Source organism: Heterodontus francisci, chromosome 28 (assembly GCF_036365525.1).
Source record: "Heterodontus francisci isolate sHetFra1 chromosome 28, sHetFra1.hap1, whole genome shotgun sequence".
Lineage (NCBI taxonomy): Eukaryota > Metazoa > Chordata > Chondrichthyes > Heterodontiformes > Heterodontidae > Heterodontus > Heterodontus francisci.
In genome coordinates this window covers 18,133,512-18,160,389 of record NC_090398.1, presented here as the reverse complement: position 1 = coordinate 18,160,389, position 26,878 = coordinate 18,133,512, and the positions used below count along the sequence as shown (strand labels likewise).

At 44.3% G+C, this 26,878-nt stretch overlaps 1 protein-coding gene across 10 annotated transcripts in view; it reads right to left on the bottom strand.

Moving 5' to 3' along the window:
* LOC137385110 (NACHT, LRR and PYD domains-containing protein 3-like) overlaps nucleotides 1-26,878 on the bottom strand; it is a 97,355-nt gene that overhangs the window by 14,167 nt on the left and 56,310 nt on the right. For 9 of the 10 annotated variants that reach the window (XM_068059883.1, XM_068059882.1, XM_068059881.1 and 6 more), the window contains 5 exons: nucleotides 17,068-18,805; nucleotides 3,856-3,942; nucleotides 3,417-3,587; nucleotides 2,978-3,148; nucleotides 157-327 (listed from right to left, as the gene is read on the bottom strand). In XM_068059883.1, coding sequence (XP_067915984.1) covers nucleotides 157-327; nucleotides 2,978-3,148; nucleotides 3,417-3,587; nucleotides 3,856-3,942; nucleotides 17,068-18,805 — 2,338 coding nt within the window. The remainder of the gene's footprint in view (nucleotides 1-156; nucleotides 328-2,977; nucleotides 3,149-3,416; nucleotides 3,588-3,855; nucleotides 3,943-17,067; nucleotides 18,806-26,878) is intronic. The other variant, XM_068059889.1, reaches the window with a different exon arrangement.

Here is a 26,878-nt window from a genome sequence, read left to right as displayed (position 1 = left end):
AGAAATACCAGGAACCACAGTAAATTCCAGAGTTTATTAACAATGCCATTACTGATACGAATGTTTATTGATGACACTATTATTGATACGAATAGTTACGTGCAATGTTAGACATCCAGTTATTATAGACACAATCTCTCACAATCTGGTACTTACCACAGTCTCTGTATTTTACAATCCGGGTTCCTCAGAGCCTCAGACAGTAGTTTCACTCCTGAATCTCCCAGATTATTATCATTCAGGTTCAGATCCGTCAGTGACTGGTTTGTATTGAGAATGGAGGTGAGATTTTCCATACAAGAAGCTGTGAGTGCATTATGAGAAAGCCTGGGATCAGACAGAGAGACAAAGAACAGGAATGACAGTAAATTCCCAGTGTTTATTCAGAACCTCATTCCATGACAATACGAAAGGCACAATTCAGCTTAGCGGCGCCTCCTCAGACTCCTTTCCTATCCTGAGCGGTGTGAAACAGGGCTGTGTTCTCGCACCCACACTGTTTGGGATTTTCTTCTCCCTGCTGCTCTCACATGCATTCAAGTCTTCAGAAGAAGGAATTTTCCTCCACACAAGGTCAGGTGGCAGGTTGTTCAACCTTGCCCATCCAAGAGCGAAGACCAAAGTACGGAAAGTCCTCATCAGGGAACTCCTCTTTGCTGACGATGCTGCATTAACATCCCACACTGAAGAGTGTCTGCAGAGTCTCATCGACAGGATTGCGGCTGCCTGCAATGAATTTGGCCTAACCATCAGCCTCAAGAAAACAAACATCATGGGACAGGACGTCAGAAATGCTCCATCTATCAATATCGGTGACCATGCTCTGGAGCCCTTTCCTATCCTGAGTGGTGTGAAACAGGGCTGTGTTCTCGCACCCACACTTTTTGGGATTTTCTTCTCCCTGCTGCTTTCACATGCGTTCAAATCCTCTGAAGAAGGAATTTTCCTCCACACAAGATCAGGGGGCAGGTTGTTCAACCTTGCCCGTCTAAGAGCGAAGTCCAAAGTACGGAAAGTCCTCATCAGAGAACTCCTCTTTGCTGACGATGCTGCTTTAACATCTCACACTGAAGAATGCCTGCAGAGTCTCATCGACAGGTTTGCGTCTGCCTGCAATGAATTTGGCCTAACCATCAGCCTCAAGAAAACGAACATCATGGGGCAGGATGTCAGAAATGCTCCATCCATCAATATTGGCGACCACGCTCTGGAAGTGGTTCAAGAGTTCACCTACCTAGGCTCAACTATCACCAGTAACCTGTCTCTAGATGCAGAAATCAACAAGCGCATGGGTAAGGCTTCCACTGCTATGTCCAGACTGGCCAAGAGAGTGTGGGAAAATGGCGCACTGACACGGAACACAAAAGTCCGAGTGTATCAGGCCTGTGTCCTCAGTACCTTGCTCTACGGCAGCGAGGCCTGGACAACGTATGCCAGCCAAGAGCGACGTCTCAATTCATTCCATCTTCGCTGCCTTCGGAGAATACTTGGCATCAGGTGGCAGGACTATATCTCCAACACAGAAGTCCTTGAAGCGGCCAACACCCCCAGCTTATACACACTACTGAGTCAGCGGCGCTTGAGATGGCTTGGCCATGTGAGCCGCATGGAAGATGGCAGGATCCCCAAAGACACATTGTACAGCGAGCTCGCCACTGATATCAGACCCACCGGCCGTCCATGTCTCCGTTATAAAGACGTCTGCAAACGCGACATGAAATCGTGTGACATTGATCACAAGTCGTGGGAGTCAGTTGCCAGCATTTGCCAGAGCTGGCGGGCAGCCATAAAGACAGGGCTAAATTGTGGCGAGTCGAAGAGACTTAGTAGTTGGCAGGAAAAAAGACAGAGGCGCAAGGGGAGAGCCAACTGTGCAACAGCCCCAACAAACAAATTTCTCTGCAGCACCTGTGGAAGAGCCTGTCACTCCAGAATTGGCCTTTATAGCCACTCCAGGCGCTGCTTCACAAACCACTGACCACCTCCAGGCGCGTATCCATTGTCTCTCGAGATAAGGAGGCCCAAAAGAAAGAAGCTCTGGAGGTGGTTCAAGAGTTCACCTACCTAGGCTCAACTATTACCAGTAACCTGTCTCTCGATGCAGAATTAAACAAGTGCATGAGAAAGGCTTCCACTGCTATGTTCAGACTGGTCAAGAGAGTGTGGGAAAATGGCGCACTGACATGGAACACAAAAGTCCGAGTGTATCAAGCCTGTGTCCTCAGTACCTTGCTCTATGGCAGCGAGGCCTGGACAACGTATGTCAGCCAAGAGCGACGTCCCAATTCATTCCATCTTCGCTGCCTCCGGAGAATCCTTGGCATCAGGTAGCAGGACCGTATCTCCATCACAGAAGTCCACGAGGCAGCCAACATCCCCAGCATATACACCCTACTGAGACAGTGGCACTTGCGATGGCTTGGCCATGTGAGCCGCATGGAAGATGGCAGGATCCCCAAGGACACATTGTACAGCGAGCTCGCCACGGGTATCAGACCCACCGGCCATCCATGTCTCCGCTTTAAAGACGTCTGCAAGCGCAACATGAAGTCCTGTGATACTGATCAGAAGTCGTGGGAGTCAGTTGCCAGTGATCACCAGAGCTGGCGGGCAGCCATAAAGGCGGGGCTAAAGTGTGGTGAGTCGAAGAGACTTAGCAGTTGGCAGGAAAAAAGACAGAAGCACAAGAGGAGAGCCAACTGTGTAACAGCCCCGACAACCAATTTTATCTGTAGCACCTGTGGAAGAGTCTGTCACTCCAGTATTGGCCTTAAGAGCCACTCCAGGCGCTGCTTCACAAACCACTGACCACCTCCAGGCGTTTACCCATTGTCTCTCGAGACAAGGAGGCCAAAGAAGAAGATGATGACTCAGAACGCCATTACTGATACTCATAATGTTTATTGATACTAACAATAATGTGCAGTGTTAGACATCTAATTATTAGAGACACAATTTCTCACAGTCTGGTACTTACCACAGTCTCTGTATTTTACAGTCCGGGTTCCTCAGAGCTGCACACAGTAATTTCACTACTGAATCTCCCAGATTATTACCACTCAGGTTCAGATCTGTCAGTGACCGGTTTCTATTGAGAATGGAGGCGAGATCTTCGATACAAGAAGCTGTGAGTGCGTTATGAGAAAGCCTGAAATCAGAGAGAGAGAGAGAGAAAGAACAGGAATCAGAGTAAATCCCCAGAGTTTATTGATAACACCATTACTGATACTAATAATAATGTTTATTGATAACACTATCATTGATACTAATAATAATGTCCAGTGTTAGGCATCCAGTTATTATAAACACAATCTCTCTCAGTCTGGTACTTACTCCAGTGTCTGTATTTTACAGTCCGGGTCAATGTCCACCATCTGCACACAATTAAACATAATTAATATAAAATTAGCATTTACCACAGTTTCTGTATTTTACTGTCTGGGTTCCTCAGAGCTGCAGACAGTAGTTTCACTCCTGAATCTCCCAGTTTATTCAGAGCCAGGTTCAGAACCGTCAGTGATCGGTTTGTACTGAGAATGGTGGCAAGATCCTCGACACTAGAATCTGTGAGATTGTTTCCTCCCAGCCTGGGATCAAAGATGGAGAAATAACAGGAATCAGAGTAAATCCCCAGTGTTTATTGGTAACACCATTCCTGATATTAATAATGTACAGTGCTTAGCAATAACACGATAGCTGTTACTAATAATGCACAGTGCTTAGTAACAACACTATTACTGATACTGATAATAATGCACAGTGTTTATTAATGACACCATTACTGATATTAACAGTAACGTACATTGTCAGATACCCAGTTATTATAAACACAATCACACACAGTCTGGTACTTACCCCAGTTTCTGTATTTTACAGTCCGGGTTCCTCAAAGCCACAGACAGTAGTTTCACTCCTGAATCTCCCAATTTATTGAAATCCAGTCTAAACGCAAACAGACAGAGAGTGAGAAACAAATTGAATCAAACCCTGGACCTGATACAATTCACTTTCTGTTCAATGCTACAGGAAACACTGAAAAAGACTTGAGGAAATTAACAACCAGATTTTCCTGTCACTCACAATGAATCTCACACTGCAGAACTCCTCATATATTCAGGAGCTGTCAATAAACATCAAAGAGGGAAGTAACAGGACAGAAGGTAGGTGATTGGTTGGTGAATATTACAGTGTGTTTTTGTCTCTCCAAGTGACAGCATTTGAATAAAACATTGTTTGGGGAAATAAATCGATTACTTTATTAAATTAATCAGATAAATCAATTAATGAATACATTTATTATGAATTGTTTTTAAAGACCTAATTACATTTATTCAGGTTATCAATAAGCAAATTAATTATAAAAGACTAGAGATGACAGGGCAGGCTACGTGTTGGGACTGTAGGAAGTGGGAGTTTGTGGATAGTGAGACTGTCCCACATTCCCACACCAGCAGGAAATGTCTCCATCTTCAGTCATTCCAGCTCAGAGTCAATGGGCTAGAATGTGAGTTAGAGACATTCCCAAACATAAGGGAGGGGGATGAATTTCTTCACAGTTTTATCCAGAATACAGTCACAGCTCAGAGAAAATCACAGGTTCAAGAAGAGGGTGTAACCATTAGGGAGCAGCATGGTGAGGACTGAGGAGAGATTGAGAAGGAGGTTCCTCAAACACAGGTCCTGTCCAAAAGGTACAATGTACTTGTTACCTGTGAGGACAAGGAGAAAGACTGTGGGGAGGACAGTCACAATGTAGACCAAGGTACTGTGGCTCAGAAGACTGTCCAAGGGGGAAAGAGCAGAATAGAACGTGGCAGTGATAAGGGTTTCTATAATTAGAGGGATGGATAGTGTCCTCTGCAGCCATGAATGAGAATCCTGTCGGGTGCGTTGTCTACAAGGTGCCAGGGTAAGGGATATCTTATGGTGGCAGGAGAGCAATTACGCGAGTTAAAGTGTGGCTAAAGAGCTGGTGTGGGAAAGAGGGGTTCATTTAAATGAAACACTGGCAAAGAAAGGAGTTATAGCAAGTTTACAGATTCCACCTGAACTGGGATGGGACCTGTGTCCTAGTAGAAATGGTAAATAGGGAGGTGGTAAAGGTTTTAAACCCATAAGACGGGGGCAGGAGGGGGAGTGGCGGGGAGATGGGGAGGGATGAACAGAAGATGAAATGAGGCTGAATATAAACAAATCAGGAAAGCGGAGCATTGGAAAGAAAACAAAAATAAGTGAGGACTTCGATGGAAAGGCGGTAAATAGAATTATGGAGCATGACTGTAAAAAGCTGGTAAAAAATTAAGTAAAATGAACTGCTCTTACAAATGAGTTAAACTTTTCATATAGAAATACACACAGTGTCTGTAATAAAACAGGGGAATTGGAGGCAATACTACATTGCGAGGAATCATATTAGGGATTACTGAGACATAGCTATGGAAAAATCTGGACTGAGCATTAAACATTTCAGGATATAAACTACTTAGAAACGATAGAGGGGAAATTGGGGAGGTGGAGTAGCTGTACTTAATACTAAAAACAATGGCAGTAGCAAAAAGTGACACGGCCATCAGCAAGACAGAAATAGAATCCACATGGATAAAGATAAAAGATAATAAAGGATCAACCACATTAACAGGGATTGTCTACGGACCACCTAATAGTGGAAGGAAGGTGAGGGAGAAGTATACAAAGAAATTAGGGAAATGAATACAAAACATGGAATAATAATCATGGGGAATTTCAACTAACATGAGATTAATTGGCCAGAAGAGACATGTAAAGGAAATAAGGGAATGGAGTTCCTACAATGTGTACAAGACTCCTTTCTAACCCAATATGTAAGAAGCTCAAAAAGGGAGGATTCCCTACTGGATCTAGTAATGGGGAATGAGCCAGAGTAGATAAAAGTAAAAGTAGGGGAACATCGAGACAATAGTGAACATTAATATTATATACTTTAAGATAATAATTGGGAAGGAGGTAAGTATGACGAAGACCAGGGAATAGATTGGAGAAAAGTGGAATTTGAGGGGCTGAGAATAGAGCCGAGGAAAATAAAACTGACAACAATATTGTCAAACAGTGATGTCGAACAGCAATGGGAAACTTTTAAAACCATGTTTGACATAGTCCAGGAAAAATATATTCTGCTAAAAAGACAAGAACAAGTGAAACACTAATGAGTTACCATGGATGAATAAAGACATCAGGTAAAGAAAAATGAGGTCTTGGAAAAAGACAGACACTAAGTACATGAGCAGCAGGGGAGAGCACGACAAAGAGATTAGAAATTTTTAAAAAAGGACAAAAAGGTGCAATTACATTATCAAGGAACAAATAGTAAAACATTTTATAGGCACATAAATAAAAAAAAGAAAATCATGATGGAAATAGGGCCAATTATTGATGGTCAGGATTATATCACAACAGATGACAGAAAAATGGCAGAAATATTAAATAATGACCTTGCTTCAATATTTACCAGGAAAACAGGATAGGTGGACAGATCAGAAATCAGATAACAGCACTGAAAATAAAAAAAGGTGAAGTTTTAAATAAACTAATCAAACTCAGAGGATAAAAACCCCTGGTCCAAATGGATTAAATCCACACATTTTAAAAGAATCTCGGGAAGTGATAGCAGAGACATTACTACACATTTTTAATCATTCTTTAGAGAAAGGTGTAGTGTCAGAAGACTGGCCGATAGCTAACATTATACCGATATTTAAGAAAGGAGATAGAACATGTACAGGGAACTATACACCAGTTGGCTTAACATCAGTGGTAAAAAATAATGGAATCTCTACTAAAGGTGGGAATAGAAGAATATCTGGAAACCAAAGATATAATAATGAATAGTCAACATGTATTTAAAGAGAAAGTCTTGCTTAACCAACCTTGTTGAATTTTTTGAAGAGGTGACAGAGAAAGTGGACAATGTTAATGCAGTGGATGCAATTTATCCAGATTTTCAAAAAGTCTTTGATAAGATATCACATAACAGACTAATGAATAAGGTCAGAGATTGCAGGATCAGGGAACAAGCAGAATGGACAGCCAGCTGGCTTCAAAACAGAAAGCAGAGAGTAGGGATAAAGAGTAGTTACTCAGAATGGCAGAAGGTGGAAAGTGGTGTTGCACAAGGATCAGTGCTGGGATCACTGTTTTCACAATTTATATTAATGATTTAGACTTTGGAATCAAAAACACAATTTCTAAATCTTCAGATGGCACCAAACCTGGGGTTGGGGGGATAGTTAATCTGAGGAGGATAGCAACAAATTACATGAAGATATTCACAAACTTGCAGAATGGACATGTAATTGACAAATTAATAGCAACATAGATAAATGTGAGGTATTACATTTTAGAAAGAAAAGTAAAGAGGTGACATATTACTTACAAAACAAGAATCTAAATGGGGCAGAGGAGGTAAGGGATCTGGGAGTACAAATACACAAATCACTAAAAGTAATTACACAGGTTAACAGTAAACCAAGCACTAAGGTTTATTCCTAGGGGGTAGAGTTGAAAAGTATAGAAGTTATGCTAAACTTACGTCAAACCCTGGTTGGACCACACCTGGAATACTGCATACAATTCTGTTCACCATATTATAAAAAAGATATGGAGGCACTGGAGAGGGTGAAAAATATTTACAAGGATGATACCAGCAATGTCGGGAATACCTATCAGGAGGGAATAAACAGGCTGGTCTCTATTTTCTGAACAAAGAGCAGGCTGAGGGGTGACCTAATAGAGGTGTTTAAAAGTATGAAAGGTTTCAATAGAGGAGACACAGAGAGAATGTTTCCACTTGTGGGGAAGAGCAAAACTAGAGGCCATCAATGTAAGATAGTCACCCACAAATCAAACAGTGAATTCAGATTGGTCAGTCCTGTGTGATGTGTTACCTCCCTGGTGCTGGGGTAAAGGACATCACGGAGAACATTCTTAGGGGGGGAAGGTGGGGTGAGCCAAAAGTTGTGTACACATTGGTACCAACGACATAGAGAGGGCAGGTATTGAGGTCCTACAGTCTGATTTTCAGGAGCGAGGGAGGAAGTTAAAAAGTAGGACCTCAAAGGTAAGAATCTCTGGATTACTCCCAATGCCACGCAGCAGTGAGAGTAGAAATAGGATGATAGGGAGGATCAATGTGTGGCTCGAGACATGATGCAAGAGGAAGGGTTTCAGATTGTTGAGATATTGGGATCTGGGGTAGGAGACACCTATTAAAAAGCGACGGGTTGCACCTCAGCAGGACTGGGACCAATGTCCTTGCGGGGAGGTTCACTAGTGTAGTTGGAGAGGCTTTAAATTAAATTGGTAGGGGCACAGGCAACACCAAATAAAGTAGAAAAGAGCAGAATAAGGTGCTTAAAGTAGTGAGAGTGTTGGAGAATACAAGAGAAGGAAGGAGTACCATATTAAATAGAAGCTGACTAAGGACTACAGGGAATAGATGTTCAGAATGCTTGTTTAGAAATGTAAAAGTGTGGTGAATAAGGTTGATGAGCCACAAGCACTGACACCTATGTGGGAATATAATGCAGTGGAAATAACAGAAACGTGGCTTAAAAATGGTGAGGACGGGGCACTTAATATTCACAGATACAAAGTGTTCAGAAAAGATAGTGAAGGAGAAAAGGGAGGTGTGTGGCAGTACTGATTAGGGAAGACATTGTAGTGTTGGAAAGAGAGGATGATCTTCAGGGCGAAAGGATAGAATACATTTGGTTAGAGTTCAGAAAAAAAAGGATGTGATCACATGACTGGGGGTAATCTACAAACCTCGGAACAATGACAGAGAGAAATAAAGGAGCAAATCTGCAGGGAAATCGCAGAGATGTGCGAGAACTATAGAGTGGTGGTATTGGGGGAACTTTAGTTACTCAAATATCGATTGGGATAATGTTAGAGTAAAGGGAAAGGAGGGGTTAGGAATTTCTGAAATATTTTCAGGCGAAGGAAGGAGGCATTGGTGGATCTGGTGCTGAGGAATGAGGTGGACCAACTATCTGTGGAACAGCACTTGGGGAAGAGTGATCATTGTATCATAGGTTTTAGATTAGACATGGAGAAGAGAAAGGAACAATCGATCCACCATTGGTGACCTTCAGTTTTCTAGGCCCCAAGCTCTGGAATACCCTCCCCAGACCACTTTCCTCCAAAAAGACACTCCTTAAAACCTACTTTAGACCAAGCTTTTGGTCACCTGATCTAATATCTCAATATAAAGAAAAAGAAAGACTTGCATTTCTATAGCGCTTTTCACAACCACCGAACGTCTCAAAACACTTTACAGCCAATGAAGTATTTTTGAAGTGTATTCACTGTTGTAATGTAGGAAGTGTGACAGCTAATTTACACACAGCAAACTCCCACAAACAGCAATGTGATCATGAGCAGACAATCTGTTTTTGTGATATTGATTGAGGGCCAGGATTGGCCAGGACACCAGGGAAAATCCCCCTGCTCTTCTTCAAAATAGTGCCATAGAATCTTTTACATTCACCAAAGCTGGTAGATGGGATCTCAGTTTAACATCTCATGTGAAAGACAGTACCTCCGACAGGGCAGTGTTCCCTCAGTACTGCATTGCAGTGTCAGTCTTGATTTTTGTGTTCAAGTCCTGGAGTGGGATTTGAATCCAGAATCCTGTGATTCAGAGGCAAGAGTAAGACCAACTGAACCACAGCTGACACATGTATGTGGTTCACTGTCATACTTTCTTTTAGAATATTTCAATGAAGTGCGTTGGGTCATTTTATTACATTAAATGTGCGATTTTAATATCAGCTGTTGTTATTGTCTGCTCTTAACTAAATGTATGGTTGCTAAGTTTACTGATGACACAAAGATTGGTAGGTGAGTAAGTTGTGAAGAAGACATAAAGAGTCTACAAAGAAATACAGATAGGTTAAGTGAGTGAGCAAAAATTTGGCAGATGGGAGTATAATGTGGGAAAATGTGGACTTGTCCACTTTGGCAGGAAGAATTGAAAAGCAGTATATTATTTAAATGGAGAGATTCGAGAACTCTGCAGTACAGAGGGATCTGGGTGTCCTGGTACATGATTCATAAAGTTAGTCTGCAGGTACAGTGAGTGATTTGGAAGGAAATGGAATGTTGTTGTTTAATGCAAGGGGAATAGAATATAAAAGTAGGGAAGCTTAGCTATAGTTGCACAGGGCGTTGGTGAGACCACATCTGAAGTACTGCATTCAGTTTTGTCCCCTTACTTAAGAAAGGATACTATTGCATTAGAAACAGTTCAGAGAAGGTTCACTCAACTGATTCCTGGGATGAGGGGGTTATTATATGAGGAAAGGTTGGACGGGTTGGGTCTGTATTCATTGGAGTTTAGAGGAATGAGAGGTGATCTTATTGAAACATATAAGATCCTGAGGGGACTTGACAGGTGGATGCTGAAAAGATGCCTCCCCTTGTGGGAGAGACTAAAATTAGGGAACATAGTTTAAAAATAAAGGATCTGCCATTTTAGACAGAGATGATGAGAAATACTTCTCTCATAGGTTTGTTAGTCTGTGGAATTCTGCAGTGGAGGCAGGGTCATTGAATATTTTTAAGGCTGAGTTTGACAGATTCTTGATTAACAGGAGTGTCAAAGGTTATAGCAGCTAGACAGGAAAGAGAGTTGGGGCCGCAATCAGATCAGTCATGATCTGCTCAAATGTTGGAACAGGTTCGATGGGCCGAATGGCCGACTCCACCTACTAAGGTGTATGCTTGTATCTCATATGGTCCTCCTTCCTTCTCCAGTACTATCCAATATACTCACTCCTTTATGTACCTTATTCCTCTATTCTACTTCTATAAGCTGGTGACTATCCCTCTGACACTTTAATTTAAACCCTCCACAACCGCACTAGTGAACATCCCCACATGGCCATTGGTCCCAGTCCTGTTGGGGTGGAACCTGTCCCTTTTGAATAGATGCCTTTAGCCCCAGAACTGGTCCCAATGCTCCAAGAATCTGAAGCCCTCCCTCCTGCACCATGCTTCAAGCCACATATTGATGCTCCCTATCTTCTGATTTCTACTCTTACTGGCGTGTGACACTGGGACTAATTCCAGAGATTATTACCTTCGAGGTCCGACTTTTTAACTTTCTCCCGAGCTCCTGAAAATCTGACTGTGGGATCTCAATACCTGCCCTCTCTATTTCGTTGGTACTGATGTGTTCCACAACTTCTGGATCACTTCCTTCCCCCTGCAAACTATTCTGCACTCTCTCCTTTACCCCGGCATGAAAGAGGCAACACACCATGTGGGACTCACAATGAGGGTTACAGAAATGCCTGACTATGGAATCTCCTATAACCACTGCATTCGTACACTTTGCTGTTCCCCCTGTGCAGTCTCTTGCTCATTGGTGCCACGGTCTGGACTGCTCTCCAATGTGTTGTCATTCTCAGCAGTCTTGTGGGGAACCTGGAACTTGGGGGCACAGTTTCAAAACTAAGGGGCCTCCCATTTAAGACGGAGATGAGGAGGAACTTCTTCTCCGAGGGTTGTTAGTGTTTGGAATTCTCTTCCCCAGAGAGCAGTGCAGGCTGGATCATTGAATATATTCAAGGCTGAGTTAGACAGGTTTTTGATTGACAAGGGAGTCAAGGTTTATTGGGGGCTGGCAGGAATGCGGAATTAAGGCCACAATTAGATCAGTCATGATCTTATTGAATGGCAGAACAGACTCGAGGGGCTGAATGGCCTACTCCTGTTCGTATTTCTAATGTTCTTCTGAGGATGATACCAATCGCCTGCATCAGGACATAGATAGGTTATCAGAATGAGCAGACAAATAGCAGATGGAATGTCATACAGAGAAGTGTGAGGTGATGCATTTGGCAGAAGGGATAGGGAGAGGCAATACAGACTTAATGGCACAGCTCACGAGTGTGCAGGAACGGAGGGACCTGGGGGTTCATGTGCATGGGTCTTTGAACAAGGTAGGACATATTGGGAGAGTAGTTAGCAAAGTCTGTGGGATCTTGGGCTTCATAAATAGAAGTATTGAGTACAAAAGCGGGGAAGTTATGTAGAATCTTTATAAAGCACTGATTAGGCCACAATTGGAATATTACATCCAGATTTGGTCACCACACATTAGGAAGGATGTGAGGGTCCCTGAGAGAGTGCAGTAGAGATTTAACAGAACAGTTCCAGGCATGGGGGATTTAGTGACAAGGTTAGATTGGAAAATCTGGGGTTGTTCTCCTGACATATGAAGTATGAGCAGGAGTAGGCCACTCGGCCCCTCGAGTCTGCTCCACCATTCAACATGATCATGGCTGATCTCCTGCCTAACACACAATAACCTTTCCCCCCCTTACGTATCAAGAATCTATCTACCTCCACCTTAAAAATATTCAAAGACTCTGCTTTCACCGCCTTTTGAGGAAGAAAGTTCCAAAGACTCACAACCCTCAGAGAAACAATTTCTCCTCATCCCTGTCTTAAATGGGTCACCTCTTATTTTTAAACAGTGACCCCTGGTTCTAGATTCTCCCACAAGAGGAAACATCCTTTCTACATTCACCTTGTCAAGACCCACCAGAATCTTCTATGTTTCAATCAAGTTGCCGCTTACTCTTCTAAACTTCAGCAGATACAAGACTAGCCTGTCAAACCTTTCCTCATAGGACAACCCACCCATTCCAGATATTAGTCTAGTAAACCTTCTTTGAACTGCTTCCAATGCATTTACATCCTTCCTACTACTTGGTTCTACTTGAGATTGAGTGTCACCCTTCAGTAAAAGCACAGTCGGCAGCTACATGAAGGGAGGTTGTCAATTGAGCCAAAGTAGTTCCCCAGGTGTCTCGGACATGGCTGCAAATGAGATCGAGGTATGTTGGTGTCAAGAGAAGGTGAAAGTAAATGCCCTTTTCATGATTACATACATTCCTGGTCTGGTCCACCAATCACTGCACGAACCTAAGCTGGGAACCACACACCTGAAGGATTTTGGATTTTTCGATGCCAGTTTTAAGGATTAATTACCTGCTAAAAGATCTGAGTTTGTTTCAGGATATTAATTTAACAAAGGAACTGTTAAATGGACTGATCAACAGCATGATGGTAAGGGTGACTGAATTCAAAATGTCTTATTCAGCAGACTGTCGAGAAAGTTCAAGATAAGACAGTTGCAAGGTCTTGAAAATCTGTGAGAAGCTGTTGTAAGCATCAGATGTTGTAGTAACAATCTGTTTGAAACTATGAGAAAGAGGCAGAGTGTGTAGAAAAGTATAATCTGTATTTCTGCCGGCAAGATTATAAAACCAGGATTTTAGCAAGTTCGAGTAGACAGTCCATGAGGAGATCAGGAAAACAATCCAACAGAAAACCACATGGGATGTCGTTGGAGAATTAGGATTGAATTTTATCAGCAGCAAAGAAATCCTGCCGCCAGGACTGAAAGTGGGACCTGACCCCGTGCCGGCGGGCAGTGGGACCTGGCCCCGTGCCGGCGGGCAGTGGGACCTGGCCCCGTGCCGGCGGGCAGCGGGACCTGACCCCGTGCCGGCGGGCAGCGGGACCTGACCCCGTGCCGGCGGGCAGCGGGACCTGACCCCGTGCCGGCGGGCAGCGGGACCTGACCCCGTGCCGGCGGGCAGCGGGACCTGACCCCGTGCCGGCGGGCAGTGGAACCTAACCCCGTTTTGGCGGGCAGTGGAAACTGACTCCGTGCTGGCGGGCAGTGGGACCTGACCCCGTGCCGGCGGGCAGTGGGACCTGACCCCGTGCCGGCGGGCAGTGGGACCTGACCCCGTGCCGGCGGGCAGTGGGACCTGACCCCGTGCCGGCGGGCAGTGGGACCTGATGCTATGCCGGCGGGCAGTGGGACCTGACTCCGTGCCGGCCGGCAGTGGGACCTGACAACCGTGCCGGCCGGCAGTGGGACCTGACAACCGTGCCGGCCGGCAGTGGGACCTGACAACCGTGCCGGCCGGCAGTGGGACCTGACTCCGTGCCGGCCGGCAGTGGGACCTGACTCCGTGCCGGCCGGCAGTGGGACCTGACAACCGTGCCGGCCGGCAGTGGGACCTGACAACCGTGCCGGCCGGCAGTGGGACCTGACAACCGTGCCGGCCGGCAGTGGGACCTGACAACCGTGCCGGCCGGCAGTGGGACCTGACAACCGTGCCGGCCGGCAGTGGGACCTGACAACCGTGCCGGCCGGCAGTGGGACCTGACAACCGTGCTGGCCAGCAGTGGGACCTGACAACCGTGCCGGCTGGCAGTGGGACCTGATGCTATGCCGACGGACAGTGGGACCTGATCCCGTGCCGGTGGGTGGTGGGACCTGACCCTGTACTGGTGGGTGACGGGGCCTGAACCCGTGGCGGTGGACGGCGGGACCCTGGGGCAGCATTTTAACAGCAGCAGCCAATTCATACTCTGCCCGAGCCAGGCAGGCAGGCCTTGGCAATCGGGAGGAAGGGGAAATTCCTCTTCCTTCGTTGGTGCTGTCGCCACGAGGGTGGCCATTGTGAGCAGGAGGCCTCTTCATGGACCAAGGAACAGCCATAAAGGAGGATTTACCTGGCACCCTCCCCATATCAGCGAGGGTGGGAGGTGCCTCTTCATGAGGCAATTAAGTGCCTCAATTGGCTTCCCGGTGGGTGGCAGTGCCATTGAGGTTCCCATTGCTGGTAAAATGCCGTAGCACCAGGAAGCAGAAGAATTGGCCATTCTGAGTTTCGAGGAGTAGTTCAAATTAAGCTGATGTGTATCTCCGTGTTTTTAAAAAATTTTTGTACTTTAATGTTGATAAAAGTAATCAGTTAATGTCATGACCGTAAAGAGTTAAAACAAAAACATCCCCTGGAAACATTGTTCACACAATCATTTCACATTTTCCCACATTATACTCCATTTTCCAGATCTTTGCCCACTCACATAACCTATCTCCATCCCTTTGTAGCTGCCTTATGTCCACGTCACAACTTACTTTCCTACCTATCTTTATTTCATCGGCAAATTTAATGACCATACGTTCAGTCCCTTCATCCAAGTCATTTATATAAATTGTAAAATGTTGAGACCCTAGAACTGATCCCTGTGACAAACCACTCATTACATTTTGCCGACCAGAAAATGACCTATTTATGCCGACTCTCTGTGTCCCGTTAGCCAGCCAATTCTACCCACACCAATGTTACCCTCTACACCATGAGCTTTTATTTTCCACAACAATCTTTGATGTGGTACCTGATTGTTATTATCTTCTTGGAAAAAAGAAGGTTGAGAGGAGATCTGACAGAGGTGCATAAGATTATAACAGGTTTAGATAAGATAAACAAAGAAAATCTGTTACCATTAGCTGAAGGTACAAATTTCAGATTTTGAGTAAGAGATACAGGGGGTTTGTGAGGAAGAACTTTACTTTCCACAGTGAGTAGTAATGACTTGGAACTCACTGCCTATGAGGGTGGAGGAAGTGAAGATGATCAATGATTTCAAAAGGGAATTCGATACGTACTTGAGGGAAATCAACTTGCAGGACAATGGGGATAGAGCAGGGGACTGAGTGAACTACAATACAGAGAGCTGGCATGGACTCAATGGGTCAAATGGCCTCCTTCTGTGACATAAAGACTCTCTAATGAGAATGTGGAACCTGCTACCACAGTAGGTGTTTGTGGTGAATAGTTTATATACATTGAAGGGGAGGCTAGATAATCAGATGAGAGGGAAGGTAATAGAGAGTTATGTTGATAGAATTAGATGAGGAAAGATGGGAGGAGGCTCAAGTGGAGCATAAATGCCTGCATGGACTGGTTGGGCCGAATGGCCTGTTTCTGTGCTGTATATCCTATGTAATACAGTACTGTCTGTGTGAAGTCTTTAACTGTCCCTCAGTCTGGTCTCATTGCCTGATGATCAGAATTACCCTCCTGGAGATTAGTGACCAGCCTCGTCATGTTTGGGGAAAATGGTCTCATTTCTGTCACTTCTTAAATCCTGGATTTTATGGGAATGGGGTGATTTCCCCTGAATTAAATGATAAAATGGTGATTTCCTGTACTTTTTACTCTGTACAGTATATCAATCTGTATAATACCTGGGGTGAGTTATATTGTGAAATGGTGCTAACTGCTGCTGTAAAATCCATTCCCCAGGATTTTATATAACAAGGAGAATTGATTCTGTCCCATTGTAAGTTTTAAATGTGCCTGTGCTCCAATTTTACAGGGGAGGGGAGTCTCTCACTTTATTCCCCATTAAACTGGCGCTGCATTTATTTTGTGTAACTGGTCCGACTGTTTCTGGGCAATTTTCGGAAGTTCCCTCCCAGATTAGGACTTCTCACACAAGGGGACGGATTATTGGAAATTCCCGGGTTCAGGCCCCAGGTTTTTCCCAGGAGCTGCTGCTGTGAGGCTCCACCGCTGACCGGTGTGTGTCTGTACTCCGGGTTTAATACCCCACAACACGTTAGATTGGAGTCTTTTTATGAGCAAGTTTAACCTCCCAAATGTCACTCTTTACTTAATGTTCAGGACTGTGAATAATTCTAAACATTTACAGCTAAAATAATTCCTGTCTTCCCAATACTCCCAATCCAGGAAACGTCTCCCTCGACATACACATCCTGCATGGGATTGGATTAAATATCTAATGTTAATGATTTAAACTCTGGTTTCTGTTCTGTTTCTAGTTAAAATGCTGGATGTGGAAAATATTTGACATTAATTTTCTGTACTGCTGGTTTATATTTTATATTTACATTCTGCTGTCCAGTCTTATTAATGATGATTTATTGTAATTAAATTATCAGACCCTTTCAGTGACCTGTATTTACTGATTCCATACAGATTGTAAAATCCCTAATGGTTCACAAGGATCCATTTTAGATTTTCCAGTCCTCATGGTAAAACTAAACAATCCTCTTATTATTTGTCACCGTTGTGTTGAATCTGTTTCTCTCCGGTTTAACTGAACTGTTTCTTTCCCTTCATTACAGAGCAACAACACAATCTGTGACTGTTCTACAATTCACCCAACAGTTAGAGACAAATAAAGAGTAACCTCAACTCCTGGAATGTGTGCAATACGGGTCCCAGCCGCTGGAGTCCTTCACACTGAATGTAGCAGAACTCTAGATCAAGGTTTTTTATGGTATCACAGAGACCAATAACGTGAGACAGGACGGCACAGTCTGTTGGGGTCAATCGCAAATTCCTAAATGTAAGTGTGTTCACAGATCCCACTGTGTCTTGAACCAGTGCTTTATTCTGAGACTCAAACAGGTAGTGCAATGTGTTCAGGAGGTTCCTTTTACCAGTTTCACTCCCTGTGTTTCTAATCGCCCCTTTAACCATCTCCTTCACCCAGTCAATCACTCGGCAGGTTGTTTGATGAGGAAATGGACCCAGAAACTCCTCCAGGGGTCGAGCTGCCTGTGGGGAGGAGAGACCAGCAACAAAACGCAGAAATATCTCAAATCTCCCATCCCTTTTCCTGTGAGCTTCACTGAAGAGATTCTGGATATTCCCGGGAGCTGGAGTCAGGAATTGTGCGAGTGCGGCTACAAACTCTTGGATGGTGACGTTCGGGAATGTGTAAACCACACTCTGGACAGAATTATCTCTCTCCAAAAGTTCCATCAGGAATCCAGACAGGAACTGGGAAGGTTGCAGATTGTACTCGATCAAATCTCCATTTCTAAACACAATCTTCTTCCTGGAGACTCCTGTGAAGGCCATCTCACCGATCTTCAGTAACACATCACGGGGGTTTTCAATCTCTCGGCTATGGTTTTTCAGAATGTTGTAAATATAGTAGGAATATAGCTGGGTGATGGTCTTGGGAACTTGCTGCTGTTTCCTGTCTCTTTGTGTAAAGAAGGGACCCAGTGACAGACAGAGGATCCAGCAGTAGGAAGGGTTGTAGCACATGGTGTACAGGATCTCGTTCTCCTCCATGTGTTTGAAAACAGCTGCTGCCACCGTCTGATCTTCAAAAAACTTGTTGAAATATTCCTTCCGTTCATCACCAACAAATCCCAGGATTTCAGCACAGACACTGATCTCAGCCTTTTCCAATAAATGTAATGCAGTGGGACGACTGGTCACTAACACTGAACATCCTGGGAGCAGCTTGTGTTGTATTAAACTGTACACAATGTCAGACACTTCACACCAGCATTCGGGATCTGTGCACATGTACTGAGGTTCTGTATTTCTCCGATTGTCACCAAAATCGATCGTGTCCTTGAATTCATCCAAACCATCAAATATAAACAGCAATCCCTGGGGGTTCTTCCAGAGCTCTCCCAAAATATTCCCAAAGTAAGGATACTGATCCAGTACCAGATTCCTCAGGTTTATTCTGCCATTAATAGTGTTCAAATCCCGGAATTTAAAACTGAAAACAAATTGAAAGTGTGGGTATATTTTCCCAGTGGCCCAGTCATAAACAATCTTTTGTACCATTGTTGTTTTTCCAATCCCCGGGACTCCACTCACTGCTGCTGAATTCCCAGAATTGGATTTCCTCCAGGAAAAAGTGCTCTGGAACAATTGATCAATTTGGATTTTTTCCAGTTTTGTCCGGAGATGTTTCTCTCTCCACTTTTCATGGTCTCGGCCTCTGACCAGCAGTTCATGTTCTACAAGTGTCCGATCTCGAACAGTAGAAATGACCGTTAGCTCAGCGTATCGATCAACCAGCTGGAAAATCTTAACCTTCTCCTTTATTAGGATAGTGTTCACTCTCAGTGTTTCAGTTTGTACCCGGAGTGTTTCCTTGTGTTTCTGTTGAACATCTTCAATTAGAACAGACAGAAAGTAGTTTTCAATGTTAGCTGTATTGATATAAAAACAACTTCTGAAAACCATTTTACTATTCAATACATGTTGCAAGATTTAATTCACAGCTTTAATAGAGGTGTGTGTATAAATTAAAACTCAGTTGACGAAAACTTCGCCTGAAGGTGAACAATGGTGAAAAGAAGTTTTAAATCCTGATTTGATTCTACCATTTACTGAACATGGAGATGCCTACACAGGTGATATTTTCTCTCTGATGGTTAACATGATCCGGCCTGCCCTGTACGATGAGAAATCTCATTACAAATCCACACGTGATCCTGGTAAGACAACAGCAGAGATTCCATTGGATTAAGTTTTAAAACCTTCAGCGATGCTTACCTTCTGCAGAAATGGGAAATTTGACATTGGACACAAGTGAATACTGTGAATTGTCAGTAATCCCACGGTTATTGTATCAGACAATGAGCAGTTTATCTGGCTGGACATTGGCTCCCAGTTTGGCAACGTATCAATTTAAAAATTCTCACTGTTTTCAAATCCCTCCATAGCCTGGACCCTCCCTATCTCTGTAAACACCTCCAGTCTGACAAAACTCTGAGGTCTCTGTGTTCCACCAAGGGTAGAGTAACACAGTTATGTCACTGGACTAGCAAGCCAGAGGCCTGGACCACTGATCCGGAGATATGAGGTTATATACAACCATGACAGCTGGAGAATATAAATTCTGTTCAGTAAATAAATGTGGAATAATGCTAGTATCAAGAATGTTGTTCATGAAAACTACCAGATTGTCATGAAAATCCACCTGGTTCACTCAGGTCGTTTAGGGAAAGAAATCTGCCGACCTTATCCAGTCTGGTTCTAGGTGACTCCAGACACACAACAATATGGTTGACTGTTAACTGCTGGCTGAAATGGCCGAGCAAGTTACTCAGTTCTATCAAATCAGTATAAAAAAGGTGTAAGTTGTATAAAACCAGACAAACCACTGGCATCGACTGAGGCTCCTGACACCACAATGACACAACCAGCCCAGCCAACCCTGTAAATTCCTCTTCACCAGCATATGGGTTCTTGTGCCAAAACTGGGAGAACTGTCCCAAAGATCAGTCAAGCAACAGCCTGAGATATTCATAATCACAGAATCATAACTTTCAGCCAACTTCCCAAACGACTCGATCACCATCGCTGGTTACGTCCTGTCAGACTGGCAGGCCGTACCCACCTGAAGTGGCAGCACAGTAGTACAGAGTCAGGAGGGAGTGGCCATGACAGTCCCCAAAAATGACTCCAGACCCTATGAAGTTTTATGGCATCAGATCAAGGATGGGCAAGGAAGCAATTTGCTGATTATTACCGACTGCCCTCCTACAGCTCACAAATCATTACTCCTCCATATTGAACATCACATGGGAGAAGCACAGAGGGTCGGAAGGGCACAGAATGAATGCTGGGTGGGGGACTTCAATGTCCATCACCAAGACTGTCTCTCTAGCTCCACTACTGACCGAGCGGGCCATGTCCTGAAGGACATAGCTGCCAGACTGAGCCTGCAGCAGGTACAGACAGAACCAACAAGAGGGGAAAATCTACTTGGCCTTCTCCTCACCATTCTACCCATGGCAGATGAACCTGCCCATGATAATATTGGCAACAGTGACCACCACACAGTCCTTTGGAGACAAAGTACTGTCTTCACACTGAGGGCACCTTCCATCATGTTGTGTGGCACAACCATCATGGTAAATAGGATAGATTCAGAACTGAAACAAAAACAAGAAATGCTGGAGTCACTCAGCAGGTCTGGCAGCATCTGTGGAAAGAGAAGCAGAGTTAACGTTTCGGGTCAGTGACCCTTCTTCGGAACCGAAGAAGAAGGGTCACTGACCCGAAACGTTAACTCTGCTTCTCTTTCCACAGATGCTGCCAGACCTGCTGAGTGACTCCAGCATTTCTTGTTTTTGTTTCAGATTTCCAGCATCTGCAGTATTTTGTTTTTATATTACATTCAGAACTGATCTAGTAACTCAGAACTGAGCATCCATGAGACACTACAGGCCATCAGCAGCAGCAGTGGTGTCTTCCACCACAATCTCCAAACTCATATCCTTGTATATCCCTCACTCTATCAAGACCATCAAGCCAGGGTATCAACCCTGATTCAATGAGGAGTGTGCAAGAGCATGCCAAGAGCAGCAGAAGGCATATATAAAAATGGAGTGACAACCTGGTAAGGCTACAACACAGAACTAGATGTATGTTAAACAGAGGGTTGAGGGCACTGCTCTGAAGAACTCCAGCAAAGATGTCCTGGGTCTGAGATAAGTTTTTATTCTTTCACGAGATGACGGTGTTGCTGGTTTGGGACAGCATTTATTGCCCATCCTTAATTGCCCTTGAGAAGGTGGTGATGAGCTGCCTCCTTGAACTACTGCTGTCCATGTGGGTTAGTTACACCCACCGATGCTCAGTCTGGGTTCCATTAGCATCACTTGGCTTCTGACCTCATTACAGTATTGGTCCAAACATGAACAAAAGAGCTGAATTCAAGGGGTGGGGTGAAAGTGACTAAATGACTGCCCTCGATATCAAGGCAGCATTTGACCGAGTATGGCATCAAGGAGCCTTGGCAAAATTGAAGTCAATGGGAATCTTGGGGGGAAACTCTCCACTCGTTGCAGTCATACCGAATACAAAGGAAGATGGTTGGGGTTGTTGGAGGTCAAACATCTAAGCTCCAGGACATCACTGCAGGAGTTCCTCAGGGTAGTGTCCTAGGCCCAATCATCTTCAGCAGCTTCATCAATGATCTTCCCTCTATCATAAGATCAGAAGTGAGGATGTTCATTGATGATTGTAGACTTCAGTACCATTTGCAACTGCTCAGATACTGAGACAGTCCCCATCCACATGGAGCAAGGCCTGGGCAAAATTCAGGCTTGTGCAGGTAAACAGGAAGTAACATTTGTGCCACACTTGTGCCAGGCAATGACCATCTCCAACAAAAGACATTCAAATCATTTGCCCTTGCCATCACTGAGCATCCTCCCACCCTGCCTCACCATCAATATCCTGGGGTTACCATTGACCTGAAACTTAACTGGACCAGCCATACAAATACTGTGGCTACAAGAGCAGGTCAGAGGCTGGAAATTCTGCAGCATGTAAATGCCTCCTGACTCCCCAAAGCCTGTTCACCATCTACAAGGCACAAGTCAGGAGGGTGATGACATAGTCTCCACTTGGCTGGATGAATGCAGCTCCAACAACACTCAAGCACCTCGACACCATCCAAGACAAAGCAGTCCACTTGATCGGCACCCCATTTACTACCATAAACATTCACTCCTCCACCAGCAGCACACAGTGGCAGCAGTATGTACCATATACAAGATGCAGTACAGCAACTTGCCAAGCCTCTGTCAACAGCACCTTCCAAAACCGCAACCTCTACCACCTGGAGAACAAGGGCAGCAGCCGCATGGTCTCACACTCATGCGCCATCTCTTCTCAGTGTGTCTTCTGAGTGGTGTTCAACATGAACGAAGAGTAATTCATCAGTTGAGGGAGTGCTGTAGGTGGTAATCAACAGGATATTTCCTTGTCTATATGTGACCTGATGCCATGCAAATTCAAGGGATCTGGAGTCAATGTTGAGAACTCCCAGGGCCACTCTCTCCTGACTGTATACCACTGGGCCACCACCTGCGATGGGTCTGTCCTGTCGGTGGGACTGGACATATCCAGTGATTGTGATGGAGGAATCTGGGCCATTGGCTGAGATATATGATGATGTAACTATGACTATTCCAGGCTGTAGTTTGACTAGCCTGTGGGACAGCTCTCCCAATTTTGGCATAATTCCCCAGATGTCAGTGAGAAGCACTTTGCAGGGTCGACTGGGCTGGTTATATATGGTGCCCAGGTCAATACTGAATGGTGTCAGCAGTGGCTCAGTTGGTAGCACATTTACTGTGAGTCAGAAGGTTGCGGGTTTAAGTCCCACTCCAGAAACCTGAGAATAAAAATCAAGGCTGATACTCCAGTGCAGTACTGAAGGAGTGCTGCACTGCCAGAGGTGCTGTTTTTATGCTGAAACATTAAACCAATGCTCCTTTTCCCTCTCACGTGAATGTGCACTATTTCGAAGACGACCAGGGGAGTTATGCCCAGGGAGTTATTGCCAGTGTCCTGGCCAACATTTACCCCTTCAGTCTACATCACAAAAGCAGATAATCTGGTTATTATCACATTGCAAAGCATGCCCGATCCTGGGTTCATAAATAGAGGTACTGAATACAAAAGTAGGGAAGTTATGCTGAACTGTGAAAAAGCTCTGTTTAGGCTACAACTTGAGTATTGCACCCAGTTCTGATCACCCAACCTTTCGGAAGGACGTGAGAGTCCTTGAAATAACATAGGAGCAGGAGCAGGCCATTCAGCCCGTTGACCCTGCTCCATCATTCAATTAGATCATGGCTGATCATCGACCTCAATGCTACTTTCCCACGCTATCTCCATATCCCTTGGTGTCATTAGCACCCAGATATCCATCAATTTCTGTCTTGAACATGCTCAATGACTGAGCTTCCACAGCCCTCTGGGGTAGAGAATTCCAAAGATTCATCACCACTCTGAGTGAAGAAATTCCTCCTGCTCTTAGTCCTAAATAGCCGACCCCTTATTCTGAGACTATGTCCCCTGGTTTCGACTCAAAGCCATGGGAAACGTCCCATCTACATCCACCCTGTCACACCCTGTAAGAATTTTGAACGTTTCAATGAAATCAGTTCTCATTCTTCGAAACTCGAGAGAATACAGGCCCAGTTTCCTCGATCTCTCCACATAAGACAATCCTGCCATCCCAGGGATGATGAAGTGGAGATTTACCAGAATGATTCCAGGGATGAGGGATTTTAGCTGCAAGGTCAGGTTGGAAAAGCTGGAGTTGTTCTCCTTGGAGCAAAGGAGATTGAGGGGAGATTTGATAGACAGGTTTGGACAGGGTAGTCAGAGAAAAGCTATTCCCATTCGCTGATTGTCCCCAAGACCATGCATTCAGATTTAATGTTTTAGGTAAGAGAAGCAGGGGAAATGTAAGGAAAAACGTTTACACTCAGCGAGTGGTAATGACCTGGAACTCACTGCCTACGAAGATGGAGGAAGCAGAGACGATCAACGATTTCAAGAGGAAATTGGGTGGACACTTGAGGGAAATAAACTGCGGGGATAGGGCCGGGGAATGGGACTGATTAGATTCCTCTACAAAGAGCTGACGCGGACTCGATGGGCCAAATGGCCTCACTCTGTGTGGTTATGACTCTATGATGTTTATGGGAGTTGTGTGTGTGCAAGTTGGCTGCTGAGTTTCCCATATTACAACAGTGACTGCATTTCAAAAGTACCTCATTGGCTAGAAAGCGCTTTGGGATGTCCAGGGGTCATGAAAGGCTCTATATAAATGCAAGGTTTTAATAGTTTACAGCAACTATACATTCCTTCAAGGCACAAAAACCACAAAAGTAAAGGCAGTCAACCGTGGATAACAAAGGAATTTAAGGATTGTATAAGATTAACAGAAAAGGCCAAAAATGAGCCTGAAATAGTAGCAAACCTGAGAATTGGGAGGATTTTGGAATACAGCAAAGGACAACCAAGACACTGATAAAGAAAGGAAGAACAGATTATGAATGGAAGCTAGCAGAAAATATAAAAACAAGCTGTAAAAGCTTCTACAGGTATGTAAAAAGGAAACATTTGGCTAAGACAAATGTGGGTCCATTACAGGCAGAGTCAGGAGAATTTATAATGGGGAATACAGAAAGGGCAGAGAAGCTAAATGATGACTTTGTGTCTGTCTTCACTGAGGAAGATACAAGAAATCTCCCAGAATTAGAGATCCAAGGGATTGGGGGGGGGGGGGAAGAGGAACTGAAGGAAATTAGTATTAGTAAGAAGGCTGTATTGGGGAAATTAATGGGGCTGAAGGTTAATAAGTCCCCAGGACCTGATATTCTACATTCCTGAGTGTTGAAAGAGGTACTCATGGGGATAGTAGATGCATTGGTGATCATCTTCCAAAACTCTATAGATTCTGGAACGGTTACTGCAGATTGGAAGGTCGCAAATGTCAACCCACTATTTAAGAAGGGAGGGAGAGAGAAAACAGGGAATTAACGTCCTGTTCGCCTTACGTCAGTCGTTGGCAAAATTCTAGAATCTCTTCTAGAATTGGATAATAATGATCTGATCGGGCATAGTCAACATACAGACTTATGAATGGTAAATCATGTTTGACGAACCTGTTGGGAGGTTTTTGAGGATGTTATTAACGGAATTGATAAAGGGAAGTTGGTGAACATGGTTTACTTGGATTTTCAGAAGGCTTTTGATAAAGTCCCCCACAGGAGATTGGTTCGCAAAATTAAAGCACATGGGTTAGGAGGTCATATACTGGCATGGATTAAGGATTGGTGAACAGGCAGAAAGCAGAAAGTAGGAATAAACATGACTAGTGGGGTACTGCAGGGATCAGTGCTTGGGCCCCAGTTGTTCACAATATATATATCAATGATTTGGATGTGGGGACCAAATGTAGTATTTCCAAGTTCGCGGATGACACAAAACCAGGTGGGAATGTGTGTTGTGAAGATACAAAGTTGCTTCAAGGGTATTTGGACAGACTTAGTGAGTGGGCAAGAACGTGGTGGATGGAATATAATGTGGAAAAATGTGAGGTTATCTCACTTTGGTAAGAAGAACAGATGTACAGAGTATGGTAAGAGATTAGGAAGTGTAGATGTACAAGGGAACCTGGGCATCCTTGTCAATAAGTCACTGAAAGCTAACATGCAGGTGCAGCGAGCAATTAGGAAGGCTAATGGAATGTTATACTTTATCGCAAGAGGATTTGCGTACAGGAGTAGTGAAGTCTTGCTTCAACTGTATAGAACCTTGTTCAGACCACACCTGGAGTACTGTATGCAGTTTTGGTCTGCTTACCTTAGGAAGGATATTATTGCCATAGAGGGAGTGCAACGAAGATTCACCAGACTTGTTCCCTGGATGGCAGGACTGTCCTATGAAGAGAAATTGGGGAAACTGGGCCTGTATTCTCTCGAGTTTTGAACAATGAGAGGTAATCTCATTGAAACCTACAAAATACTTAAAGGGATAGTCAGGGTAGATGCAGCTAAGGTGTTTCCCCTGGTTGGGGAGTCTAGAACCAGGGGACATAATTTCAAAGTGAGGGGGAAGCCACTTAGGACAGAGATGAGGAGAAATTTCTTTACTCAGAAAGTTGTGAATCTTTGGAATTCTCTATCCCGGAGGGCTGTGGAAACTCAGTCATTAAGTATGTTTAAAGCAGTGATTGACAGATTGCTAAATACAAATGACATAAGTGGATCTGAGGACAGTGTGAGAAAAAGGCATTGAAGCGGATGATCAGCCATGATCATATTGAATGGCAGGACAGGCTAGATGGGCTGAATGGTCTACTCCTGCTCCTATGTTCCTATGTTCTGATCTGTCTGTTTTGAGCACAGCAGCATAGTGGTTATGCTATTGGATTGAAATCCAGATGCGTGAACTTGTGATCCAGAGATATGAATTAATATAAAACCATTCCAACTGGGGATTTAAAGTTCAGATAATTTAAAAAAATTTGGAATAAAACACAAGGATCACAAGTAATACTTGACAATAAAACTATCAAATTGTTGTAAAATACCCATCTGCTTCATCAGTGTCCATAGGGAAGGAAATCTACTCAGCAATTCTATGACTCCAGACCCACAGCAATACATTTCACTCTTAACTGCCCTCTTCAATGGCTGAGCAAGCCACTCAGCTGCATTTGGGGCACAGTGGTTAGCACCACAGCCTCACAGCTCCAGGGACCCAGGTTCGATTCTGGGTACTGCCTGTGCAGAATTTGCAAGTTCTCCCTGTGACCGCGTGGGTTTTCGCCAGGTGCTCCAGTTTCCTCCCACAGCCAAAGACTTGCAGGTGATAGGTAAATTGGCCATTGTAAATTGCCCATTGTAAATTGCCCCGAGTGTAGG